Consider the following 12,009-nt stretch of genomic DNA (forward strand, 5'->3'; position numbering starts at 1 on the left):
AACACTCAGCTTTGTGTTGTGTGAGGTGAGTCTTTATTTTCTGTGTAATTGGTTAGCTGGAACTGAGATTTGAGGAAAATATTTAATTGTGATCTTTTTCTAACCAACATTTCGATTGCACTTTAAATGCAATTAGTTTCTGTAAATTCAGCACCAGGCTTTTTTTTGCCAGTAAGACCAGCACAACCATGTTTTTGGGGTTGTTTGTAGAGTGAAATAAGACACTACTTATTGTTATCGCCACAGTATACTGTTCTGAGCATATCGTGGATATCACTGGTAGTTAAATCCATTTCCCAACTGGGTGTTTGATGACAAAGGGACTTATTTTATTGGATTCAGTGCAGCCAGGATGTGAAATTTTAGATATGAATCCTTGCATTCGTTGTTTTTCATAATACCTTTTAATGTGGCAATACTTGGTCTTGTAGATGTCAGGAACAATATGCATTCTGACGTATCATCATGTGTTGTGAAAACGTCTTGAAGTATGTTTATATTACGTTTTTGCCAAATCACCCAGCTCGGCTTGGGTGCCAGACTGCCAGTTCACAAACTCTAAGGTTAAATTTCCCAACCAAAAACTTGCGAATACAGCTTTTTATAATGTAAGATATTTTAAAATGACACTTATTCAAATTGCATTTCCTTTTAAAGCATTTATTTTTCAGAACACTCAAAGAACCCTTGATGATTAATGTGTTCTTTGCATGATCAAAGGGTTCTTTACATTCTTCAGATTGATGAAGAAAATGCTGAAGATGGTTCTATATAGCACCAAAAAGAGTTTTTCTATTCTTATAGGCTTGACATGGTAACCATAGTGGAACCTTGCTGTATAGAACCCTTTTCAAAAAGGATCAATATAGAAGCGTGTTCTACAGCAATCTAAAGAACCCTTTCACGAGGCAAGGAACTCGTTAATCATGCAAAGGGTTCCCTGTGTATTAATGGTTCCTCATAGAACCATTTTCTTTACTAAAGAACCCTTGAAGAAACTTTTATTGTTTAAGAGTGTTCAATGAAACATTTCACACCAAACCAGTCTGAGTGTCTGTTTACGTTTCAGCTATCTCGAAGAAATTTTGAAAAATTGGTGGAATTCCCCTTTACTAATGCACTCTAATGTAGGTATTTTGTCAGAGTTGTGTGATTTTCTGTTATTTTGAATGGGATTTTTTTTCTGTAAAGCTGGCAACAGTTGCTATGAGAGACCGTGTTTGTGGGTGGAGCATAGATGGGTCAATTCACCACCATTTGAAACCGGACGTGTCCCGGCTGTGGGCTTCTGATGTGCGGTAACCCAAAGAGGTTATTAAAACAAATCAATGCTGTATGCTGCTGCAGACTAAGGTTTTATTTTTATTTTCTTTTTTTTTCCAGATTTTATTTTCCTTTTAGGCTGAGGAAGCCTAGGAGAGAACAATTTGTCAGTAGGGCACTTTTTTTTATTTTCTACCTTTTTTATAATTTCATTCACAATGGATTGCACATAAGTTCATCCTGTTAATCCAGTATTGTTGCGGTTGCGCAACTCAAGCCGGACTTCTCAGACGAAATAAAACGATGCTAGACAAACGTATTCATTTCCCTTAAGCTATTGTGTTTATACGAAATTAAACAGCATTAATTTCTATATTAGAACTGAATGTTACTCGGTGGGAATGTATGAATAACTGGATAATATCAGACTTTTGCTAGTATAATAAAATAATAATCAGAATCTTAGAGATTTAACAGAACCGTGAGGATTTCTGTGAAAAAGTGTTAAAAAAAATAAAAAATAAATAAAAACCTCTGCCAGTTTGAATTAAAGACTGAGCACTATAACCTTAGATGAAGGTCCCCTCATATTGCTTATGGAGTCCTTATGTTTATATTTAGCTGTGATTTTCCTCTTTATTTAATCTTTTCTATCATTAACCTACACCCTCAGAACCCTGAGAACTGTGTAGAACCTTGTTTCTCTAATTGCTGTTGAGCATCTTTATTTGAGTAAAATATGCACACTATTAACATTAGAAGCTCAAGGATCTTTATTTTGTAGGGTTTTTTTTTTATTTTTTGTTTTGTTTTCTTGCTTAACTCGGTGTCCTAGTTTTGTTTTCATCCTATGCAACTCAATATTCGACAGATCTGTGTGGTTTTTAATTATTTTTTTTTTTCAGCTTCACATATTCATCTGCTTCAGGAAAACTCAACAGCAATATTTTTGTTACAACCGACTCAGGCTTTTTTGAAAATCTCGGTGCTATTTATTGCTTTGGAAGACAGTGTACACTAACGAGACGTTGGCGAAACGTGTCCCCTCAGGATGCTTTCTTTACACTTCACTGTAAGAGCAGGCGAGAGTACAATTAGTGGAACGTACTGGAATACAAAAAAAAATACTAGATTTGACGTCTCCTGATAGTATTTTCATAAGATTTTGTAAAAGTGTTTTGTAGCATTAATCGGGAAGACCTCAGACGGGGGTTTGTAAGAACTCCTAACTTCGATTCACGTGACGAATTTGGTTTTGATAGAAAATGCCCTGCGTTACAAGATGTTATCCAACCACTCACAGCTACGAGCACTAACTGTAAGGCAGGTTTTGGACTTCAACATCGATACCTCTATTTTTGTTTTATTTTAATATTTCATAAACTAAGTGATGTGTGTGAAACGTTTCTCAGTTGGTGTACAAGTGCTAGATCCATACAGCTTTTTCTTTTTTTCGTTTTTTACTGGCTTTGAGCAGGCTTTATAGCCAAAGAAATAAACCCATCAAATCAAAACCTGTTGTGACTGTCAGTTTTTGGTATGTGGTGGTTTGATATGGTAAAAATTCCCTCAAATGTTGTCACAAAATTTCCACTCAAAACTTTTTTAGGCTGCCAACAAGAACTGTTTGCTGTTACATTGTTAAAGCTGCAGTATGTAAGATTTGGGGATTCCCCTCTGGTGGAAAAGTGTAATTGCACGCAACATGCAGAAGAACAGGGGCAGCACGGTGGCGCAGTGGGTAGCGCGGTTGCCTCACAGCAAAAAGGGCCTGGGTTCGATTCCCGGCCGGGTGACCAGGATCCTTTCTGTGTGCAGTTTGCATGTTCTCGCGTGGGTTTCCTCCGGGTACTCCGGTTTCCTCCCACAGTTTCCAAAAACGTGCAGTCAGGCTGATTGGACATGCTAAATTGCCCCTAGGTGTGAGTGTGTGAATGTGTATGTCTGTCTGTCTGCCCTGCGATGGACTGGCGACCTGTCCAGGGTGTATCCTGCCTTCTGCCCAATGACAGCTGGGATAGGCTCCAGCACCCCACCGCGACCCAGAAGGATAAGCGGTTTAGATGATGGATGGATGGATGCAGAAGAACATTCTGCAACTCGGGTTGTGCTTCGTCTCCCTTCCCCAAGTGGATGAATCTGATGATTGGGAGCGAGTTGAAGGAGAACTCGAGCTCAGTCCAAACTTGGTGAAGGTGCATCTTCAGAGGATGTGAGTGAATTATCTACTATCATCATCACGTCTTCATCAGTATAATGTTGATTCTGAGATCATTTGAGGCCTAAACATCGAGCTGGACCTTGTTTCTGAGTTTGTGTGTGACGTTAATACATAAAGACGTACGACGTGGTGTGAAAAACTCCCGACCCGATGCCTCTGACTTTTAATGAATTATTTCATGATTTACAGAGCGACTCACAGCAGCGCACACTCACCATATTTTAGCCTGTTTTAATTCCCCTGACTCAGTAATGGCACTTCTTTCAGTTTTAACCAAAACATTTAACATACTGCAGCTTTGTTAGTCCATAAACTGAACCTTTTATCTGAAGCCAGTTTGTTTACATTATAAACTACTGAAATAATTTCTTCTTCGTTTTTCTTCTTCCTCTTCTTCCACTTCTTCTTCTTCTTCTTCTTCTTCTTCTTCTTCTTCTTCTTCTTCTTCTTCTTCTTCTTCTTCTTCTTCTTCTTCTTCTTCTTCTTCTTCTTCTTCTTCTTCTTCTTCTTCCACTTCCACTTCCTCTTCTTCTTGCCAAATGAGCACTGGGAGAAGCTCCAGCACCCCCCATGACCCAAGAGGATAAGTGGCTTAGAAGATGAATGAAGTTGTTGTTGTTGTTGTTGTTGTTGTTGTTGTTAATATTATTATTATTAATATTAATAAGGTGTTGGGGTAAGGTTTAGTATAGCGTAGTGGGTAGCCCAATAATTAAATTGTAGGTTACTGTAGATAATAAAAGTAAATGTAAGGTAGAATAACCAATTGGCTCCAAGATGTTGGATATAGATAATATGTAAGATAATCCTCTTGTGTAAGGAAGGAGAAAGTCAAAGTGAAAATAAGTGGGGGAAAAAACTGGAGTTCAAAAAATTATTAAAAGCTACTGAGAAAATGTGGCTCCTAACAACCACCTGGAAGACCTGGTAGACACCAAAACTGCCCCATCAGATAAACAGCACTTAAAGCTTTCATCTCTGAGAGAGAGGAGAAAATCAAGCTGCTTCAGATCTGAAAACATCCACAGGTGTTTCTGTCCATCCTTCCACTGTGAGAAGACGACTCAGCGCTGTAGGTCTGAAGGATGTGTAGCTGTCAAGAAGAACCTCACTGAGAAAAGGAGACGGACACATCAAACAAAGAAGCTGAACAATGGACTGACCACCCCAGAGTCCAGACCTCAACATCACTGAATGGGTTTGATTACTTCAGAAAACGATCAACCAGCTTCTAAGACTGGACTGTGGAGGTGTGTCTGCAGATTCTTTGAGGAACTGAAAGTGAGTCTCCTGAAAAGAATGGAAGCCAGAATACAGGTAAAGAGTCACAAACTAAATATGAAAAATTGACATATTTAGTTGAGGCTTCTGTGTAATTTTGTTGTTGAATTTATTTGTGTAGTTTCTACTATAACAGCTATTTTGACTGGAAATTAAATAAATGGAGGGTGGTCTCTGACTTCTCCACCACAATGTATACTGGGGTGATGGTGCCAGTCTTTTTAGAGTGATTACTGTGTTTTACATATTGTAAAATAAAAGTACATTATTTAAAATGTGAATCATAGCATTTTGGACCATGCCAAATTTGAAATAAACACAGCAACCGCTGCAAAAGCTGCATGGCTGAACCGATTGAGAATTGAAAATTTATTCAGTTTTATATTAGTACTCAAATTACAGTTTGCAAAACAGGCGGTCAGACTTTTTTAATGACCTTATAGCCTTTTCAACATTAAAGGGAACAAAAGTTTTGATACAAAACTCGTGCTGGGTTTGTTGTTTACATTTTATGACTATGGAGATTACCTAAGAGTACAGTTATGTTGATAATACAACACTCATTAACCTTGTTTTCATCAATATTATTAAAACAACACATTAATACGTTTCCCCATTCATTTCTGTTTACGTTAAAACCACATGTCCCGCCAACCTTCGCGCCTCTGTGTGTACCAATCACTATGCTCGGCCGCTTTGATTGACATGCCGTTAAAGATAGGTGATTGGTTCATCCTTTTGTCCCGCCTGTTGCGGTCTCCGCCAATCCGTTGCGGCCGCTTTGCTGTCAGCCAATCAGAAGACTTGAGGCGACTGCTACGGTTTTGTTTGGATTTTAGCTGAGGGAGCTAAAGCGGTTGTGTAATTGTACGAAGTGTTTAACGGTAATTTTAACGTATTCCGAAGTGAAGCCGTGTCGAGTGGCTTTATTAAGGTGTATAAGAATCAGTTTTTGATAGTTTGGTGTAATAAAGCAGCAGCAAGATGGTGAACGTAACTGTTACAGCGAGTGGCTAAGCTAGCTAAGCTACTTGACAACCTGTTGATTGGATGCGAATAATCAGGTAGGAGCTGAGCGTTAAAGCCGAACACCTTCGCTTTACTGACGTTACGATGCTTTAACTTCTCTGTTTGTGAAAAGAAGACGTCGATTATTCTTTTAATTTATGTAACTTTAAGTTTTCTTTTTTACCTTTTTTTTTTTATAAAGCACGAACCTGAGGTTGGCTTCTAACTTTCCGTTCCACCTTAAATGGTGCAGCAGCTAGAATGTGCCTGCTGCGCCGTTTAAGGTGGAACGGAAAATTCCACTAACTTCAGCCTCGTTCAGAAGGCTTAACGGGAAATTCCACCTATTTTTCAAATTTTCCGTGTATTTCAATGCTTGAAATATAAACAGTCATTCAGTGTGGTTTGATTGTGAAGTTGTTCATTTGCTGAGAAACTTAACCTACAGACTCAGATTTCTTTACAGTGGTGGTGATAGGAACCAGACGTCCACCTCTAAAAGCTCCCTCACAGAAAGTTGCTACATGAAACTGTTATGCATTCACTGCCTGATGTCTGAGACGTGGTTTTATGGTACTTTTGTGATAAAGTTTGGGCTTAAAATTTATTTGAATCCAGTCATGGTGGAGGGATACATACGGGACGTTGTGAGACAAAATAGTCCCCAAAGCAAACTTTTTGTTTTCAGATTTATGACTGTTTTGCCATCATCGACATTACATATAAAACTCAGAAGACTCGTGTAGGTTCACTGGTGGTTTTGGATAGTAAGTAAAATGTCTATATTTGTGTTGTAGACAATTTCAAATCTTCCCTTTTTATCAAAAATTTTAGAGAAAGCTGTGGCAAAACAATTATGTTCCCATCTGCATAGGAGTAATATGCATGAACAATTTCAGTCTGGCTTCAGGCCTCACCATAGTACCGAAACAGCGTTAGTGAAAATTGTGAATGATCTTTTATTATCCGCTGACAAAGGAAACATATCCTTACTGGTTTTACTCGATCTTAGTGCAGCTTTTGACACAATAGACCATTCCATTCTATTAGACAGGCTTGAGAAACTAGTAGGAGTGACAGGTGAAGCTCTTTCGTGGTTCAAATCTTACCTTAGTGATCGCTGTGAGTTTGTTAATGTAAATGGTGAACCATCAGCTCTCACAAGAGTAAAGTGTGGTGTTCCACAGGGCTCTGTCTTAGGACCCTTGTTATTTATCTTATATATGGTACCACTAGATACCATCATTAGAAAACATGGCATCAGTTTCCACTGCTGTGCCGATGATACACAATTATATATTTCAGCTAAACCAGAGGAGAAAACTGAACTTAATAAGATAGAAGACTGTGTAAAAGACATTAAAGACCGGATGCCAAGTAACTTCCTCTTACTAAACTCAGACAAAACAGAAGTTCTTCTTCTTGGTCCAGAAGCTGCTAGGAATAATCTGCCTACATTTACTCTTAATCTCGATAGGTTTTCAATTGCACCAGGCACATCTGTAAAAAGTCTTGGTGTCACGATTGATCCCAGTCTGGCCTTCGATGAGCATATTACCAATATTACCAGAATAGCTCTCCTCCACCTGCGTAACATCGCTAAATTAAGAAATGCACTGTCGCTACAGGACGCAGAAACGTTAGTTCACGCCTTCATCACGTCCAGGTTAGATTACTGTAACGCTCTGCTTTCTGGTTGTTCCAGCCAAAACCTTAACAAGCTTCAGTTAGTCCAGAACGCTGCAGCCAGAGTTCTCAGCAAAACCAGGAAATTTGGCGCAATTTGACCACATTAGCCCAATTTTGTGTACATTACATTGGTCGCCAGTTAAATTCCGCATTGAGTACAAAATTCTTCTACTGACATATAAAGCTCTGAATGGCCTTGATCCTCAGTACCTCAGTGACCTTATTTCCTATTATCAACCAACACGCCCACTTAGATCACAAGGTGCTGCTCATTATTAGTACCCAGAATAAATAAAGTTACGTCAGGGGGAGGAGCCTTTTCATACAAAGCCCCCCAGCTTTGGAATAGCCTACCAGTCTGTGTTCGGGACACAGCTTCCATCTTTAAGTCTAGGCTAAAAACTTACCTGTTTAGTCGAGCCTTTGGTTAATTTGTTTTCCTAACTATGTCCCCCTTATCCCCCCACCCACCCCCCCTTCCCCCCTCCCCCTCTTTTTCCCTGAGCTGAGCGGCTGCCTGTCCTAAGAGGGTCTGACGTGACTGATGTGGCCGGCGCTCTGCACAGTGGTGTTAAACTGTATCCACTTATACTGTTTTGTGTCTGTGCTGTTATCTGGTGTCGACCAGAGGAGGATGGGTTCCCCTATTTGAGTCTGGTTCCTCTCGAGGTTTCTTCCTCCTGTTGAGGGAGTTTTTCCTTGCTCACTGGGGGACCCGGATTCTCTGTCAAGCTGCTTTGTGACAACATCTGTTGTAAAAGGTGCTATATAAATAAATTTGACTTGACTTGACTTGACTTGACTTGACGTGACCCCTGGTTCCTATCACCACCACTGTAAAGAAATCTGAGTCTCTGCAGTCAACCATTTCACACCAAACCACTCGGAATGACTATTTACCTCTAAACGACTGAATTATTCAGAAATTTTGAAAAATTAGTGGAAGTCCCCATTAAATTGTTAATCGGTTTGTCTAGCTAGCTAAACTCACTAGTTGACAAACTTTAAAGGTCCATTTTGAGCTGACACTCCATTTTTGCATTGATTTGCCTTACGATGTGATGCAGACCTGTTCAGATGCACTTTTAAGCTAATATTAAGTTAATTTTGTCACGCAGGCTCGGGTGAGGTGGTTTCTTCTCCCACCGACTTGGTTATGAGGGCCACCAATGTTTAACGCAGACAGAGACTTAGTTGAAGATGTGGTCTCTTTGAGAAATCAACTGCGGTTAACAGAGAAGAATTTGCAAGCTCTTGGAGAGAAGTTAAGGTAGGCATGGGGGTCTCGTTCAGTTTGTTTTACCTCAAGAAAGGTTTGTGTTGTTTAAAGGGTCCATATCATTGAAAACTGAATTTTCTCAGTTTGATGTAGTGTGTAAACAGTGTTCAAAGTGTATCCCAGTCCATAACGTTCAGATATGGAAACTAGACTGCAAAGCATCCTGTTGTCAATGAATTGTTTTTGTGATGTCACAAAAACAAACACATTCACATGTAAGCACCTATAGCAGTTTGGCGCCGCCGATTTGTGTTGATATTATAAGGAGTGTTGGATCCTGGACTGCTTTTAGGAAGGAAAAGCCAATCAGGAAAGAGCTCATTTACATACATCAGTCTGTTCAAAGGAGAGGTTAGAAAATGGTGAAGTAAAAATTAATTAAACTCTTTGGTTCATAAATCCACATAAATGTCTTAAGTGGACCTCAGGGGAAGAACGTTAAATACAAGCTAAGTGTAAGATATAGGTCCTTTAAGTTGAATTACATTAAATTGATTTATATTATTACTTACACCAATCAGGCATAACATTATGACCACCTCCTTGTTTCTGTGCTCATTGTCCATTTTTTCAGCTCCACTTACTACATAGGTGCACTTTGTAGTTCTACAGTTACAGACTGTAGTCCATCTGTTTCTCTGATACTTTGTTAGCCCCCTTTTACCCTGTTCTTCAGTGGTCAGGACCCCCATGGACCCTCACAGAGCAGGTACTATTTGGGTGGTGGATCATTCTCAGCACTGCAGTAACACTGATGTGGTGGTGGTTGTGTTAGTGTGTGTTGCGCTGGTATGAGTGGATCAGACACAGCAGTGCTGCTGGAGTTTCTAAACACCTCAGTGTCACTGCTGGACTGAGAATAGTCCACCAACCAAAAATATCCAGCCAACAGCGTCCTGTGGGCAGCGTCCTGTGACCACTGATGAAGGACTAGACGATGACCAACACAAACTGTGCAGCAGCAGATGAGCTATCATCTCTGACTTTACATCTACAAGGTGGACTGACAAGGTAGGAGTGTCTAATAGAGTGGACAGTGAGTGGACACAGTGTTTAAAAACTCCAGCAGCACTGCTGTGTCTGATCCACTCATATCAGCACAACACACACTAACACACCACCACCACGTCAGTGTTACTGCAGTGCTGAGAATGATCCACCACCCAAATAGTGGAGCTGATAAAATGGACAATGAGCGTCGAAACAAGGAGGTGGTCATAATGTTATGCCTGATGGTGTATGTCCATAGAGAATCCTTTTAAATGTTTTTTATATGATTATTAAGAGAATAGCTGGACTATATCTGCCTCTGTTTAGTCTATCAAACAGTATAAGGATCTCTGACTTGGCTTTTCTTTTGGCAGCCAGTCTGAACATGACAGCGTCGCTGAGCACAGAGCTGAAAGTGGATCAGACGATTTTCCAGAGCACCTCACCTTAGAGGACCTCCAGAAGCCTGATGCTGGAAAGGCACCGTCCTGTCTGGATAACCCAGAGAGCTCAAACTCTCCAAAGAGATCAGAGTGGCGAACATGTTCAGGAGCGCACAGCTGTGATTACAGAGTGAGACTTTATTAAAAGCTTTGTGTGTTTTAAATGATGTGTTTTGATACAGATTTAAATTTCTGAGCTCATAACGATTTGATTCGATTCGTTAGGAAATGGTTCAGTGCATCACAGAAATCAATCTCACCAAGATTTGATTTGACTAGATAGAATAGAAATAAACAGATGGATGGATAGATAGATAAAATAGATGTACAGATGGATGGATGGATAGATAGATAAAATAGATATACAGATGGATAGATAGATGGATGGATAGATAGATAAAATAGATGGATGGATGGATAGATGGATGGATAGATGGATAAAATAGATATACAGATGGATGGATGGATAGAAAAAATAGCTATACAGATGGATGGATAGATGGATGGCTAGATAGATAAAATAGATATACAGATGGATGGCTAGATAGATAAAATAGATATACAGATAGATGGATGGATAGATAGATAGATAAAATGGATGGATGGATGGATAGATAAAATAGATATACAGATGGATGGATAGATGGATGGCTAGATAGATAAAATAGATATACAGATAGATGGATGGATAGATAGATAAAATGGATGGATGGATGGATGGATGGATAGATATACAGATAGATGGATGGATAGATATACAGATAGATGGATGGATAGATATACAGATAGATAGATGGATGGATAGATAGATAAAATATATATACAGATAGATAGATGGATGGATGGATAGATATATGGATGGATGGATAGATGGATGGATAGATGGATAAAATAGATATACGGATGAATGGATGGATGGATGGATAGATAAAATGGATATACAGATGGATGGATGGATAGATAGATAAAATAGATATATAGATGGATGGATGGATGGATAGATAAAATAGATATACAGATAGATGGATGGATAGATAGATGGATAGATAGATAGATAGATAGATAGATAAAATGGATGGATGGATGGATGGATAGATATACAGATAGATAGATAGATGGATGGATAGATATACAGATAGATAGATGGATGGATAGATAGATAAAATATATATACAGATGGATGGATAGATATACGGATGGATGGATGGATGGATGGATGGATGGATAGATGGATGGATAGATGGATAAAATAGATATACGGATGGATGGATGGATAGATAAAATAGATATATAGATGGATGGATAGATAAAATAGATATATAGATGGATGGATAGATAAAATAGATATATAGATGGATGGATAGATAAAATGGATGGATAGATAAAATGGATGGATAGATAAAATAGATATATGGATGGATAGATGGATGGATGGATAGATAAAATGGATGGATAGATAAAATAGATATATGGATGGATAGATGGATGGATGGATACATAAGATGGATGGATGGATAGATATACAGATAGATGGATGGATAGATAGATAAAATAGATATATAGATGGATGGATAGATGGATGGATAGATAGATAAAATATATATACAGATAGATAGATGGATGGATAGATGGATAAAATAGATATACGGATGGATGGATGGATGGATAGATAAAATGGATATACAGATGGATGGATGGATAGATAGATAAAATAGATATATAGATGGATGGATGGATGGATAGATAAAATAGATATACAGATGGATGGATAGATGGATGGCTAGATAGATAAAATAGATATACAGATAGATGGATGGATAGATAGATAGATAGAT

At 38.8% G+C, this 12,009-nt stretch overlaps 1 protein-coding gene across 2 annotated transcripts in view; it reads left to right on the plus strand.

Annotated features, from left to right (window-relative positions):
- The first annotated feature begins 5,574 nt into the window (after nt 1-5,574).
- The window catches only part of ccdc18 (coiled-coil domain containing 18), a 54,097-nt gene continuing 47,662 nt past the window's right edge, over nt 5,575-12,009 (plus strand). Inside the window, exons 1-3 of one of the 2 annotated variants that reach the window (XM_036556506.1) lie at nt 5,575-5,829; nt 8,581-8,732; nt 10,106-10,304. In XM_036556506.1, coding sequence (XP_036412399.1) covers nt 8,632-8,732; nt 10,106-10,304 — 300 coding nt within the window. In that variant the 5' untranslated portion in view covers nt 5,575-5,829; nt 8,581-8,631. Of the gene's footprint in view, nt 5,830-8,580; nt 8,733-10,105; nt 10,305-12,009 lie in introns of those variants that run through there. The other variant, XM_036556507.1, reaches the window with a different exon arrangement.

Source organism: Colossoma macropomum, unplaced genomic scaffold (genome assembly GCF_904425465.1).
Source record: "Colossoma macropomum unplaced genomic scaffold, Colossoma_macropomum, whole genome shotgun sequence".
NCBI lineage: Eukaryota > Metazoa > Chordata > Actinopteri > Characiformes > Serrasalmidae > Colossoma > Colossoma macropomum.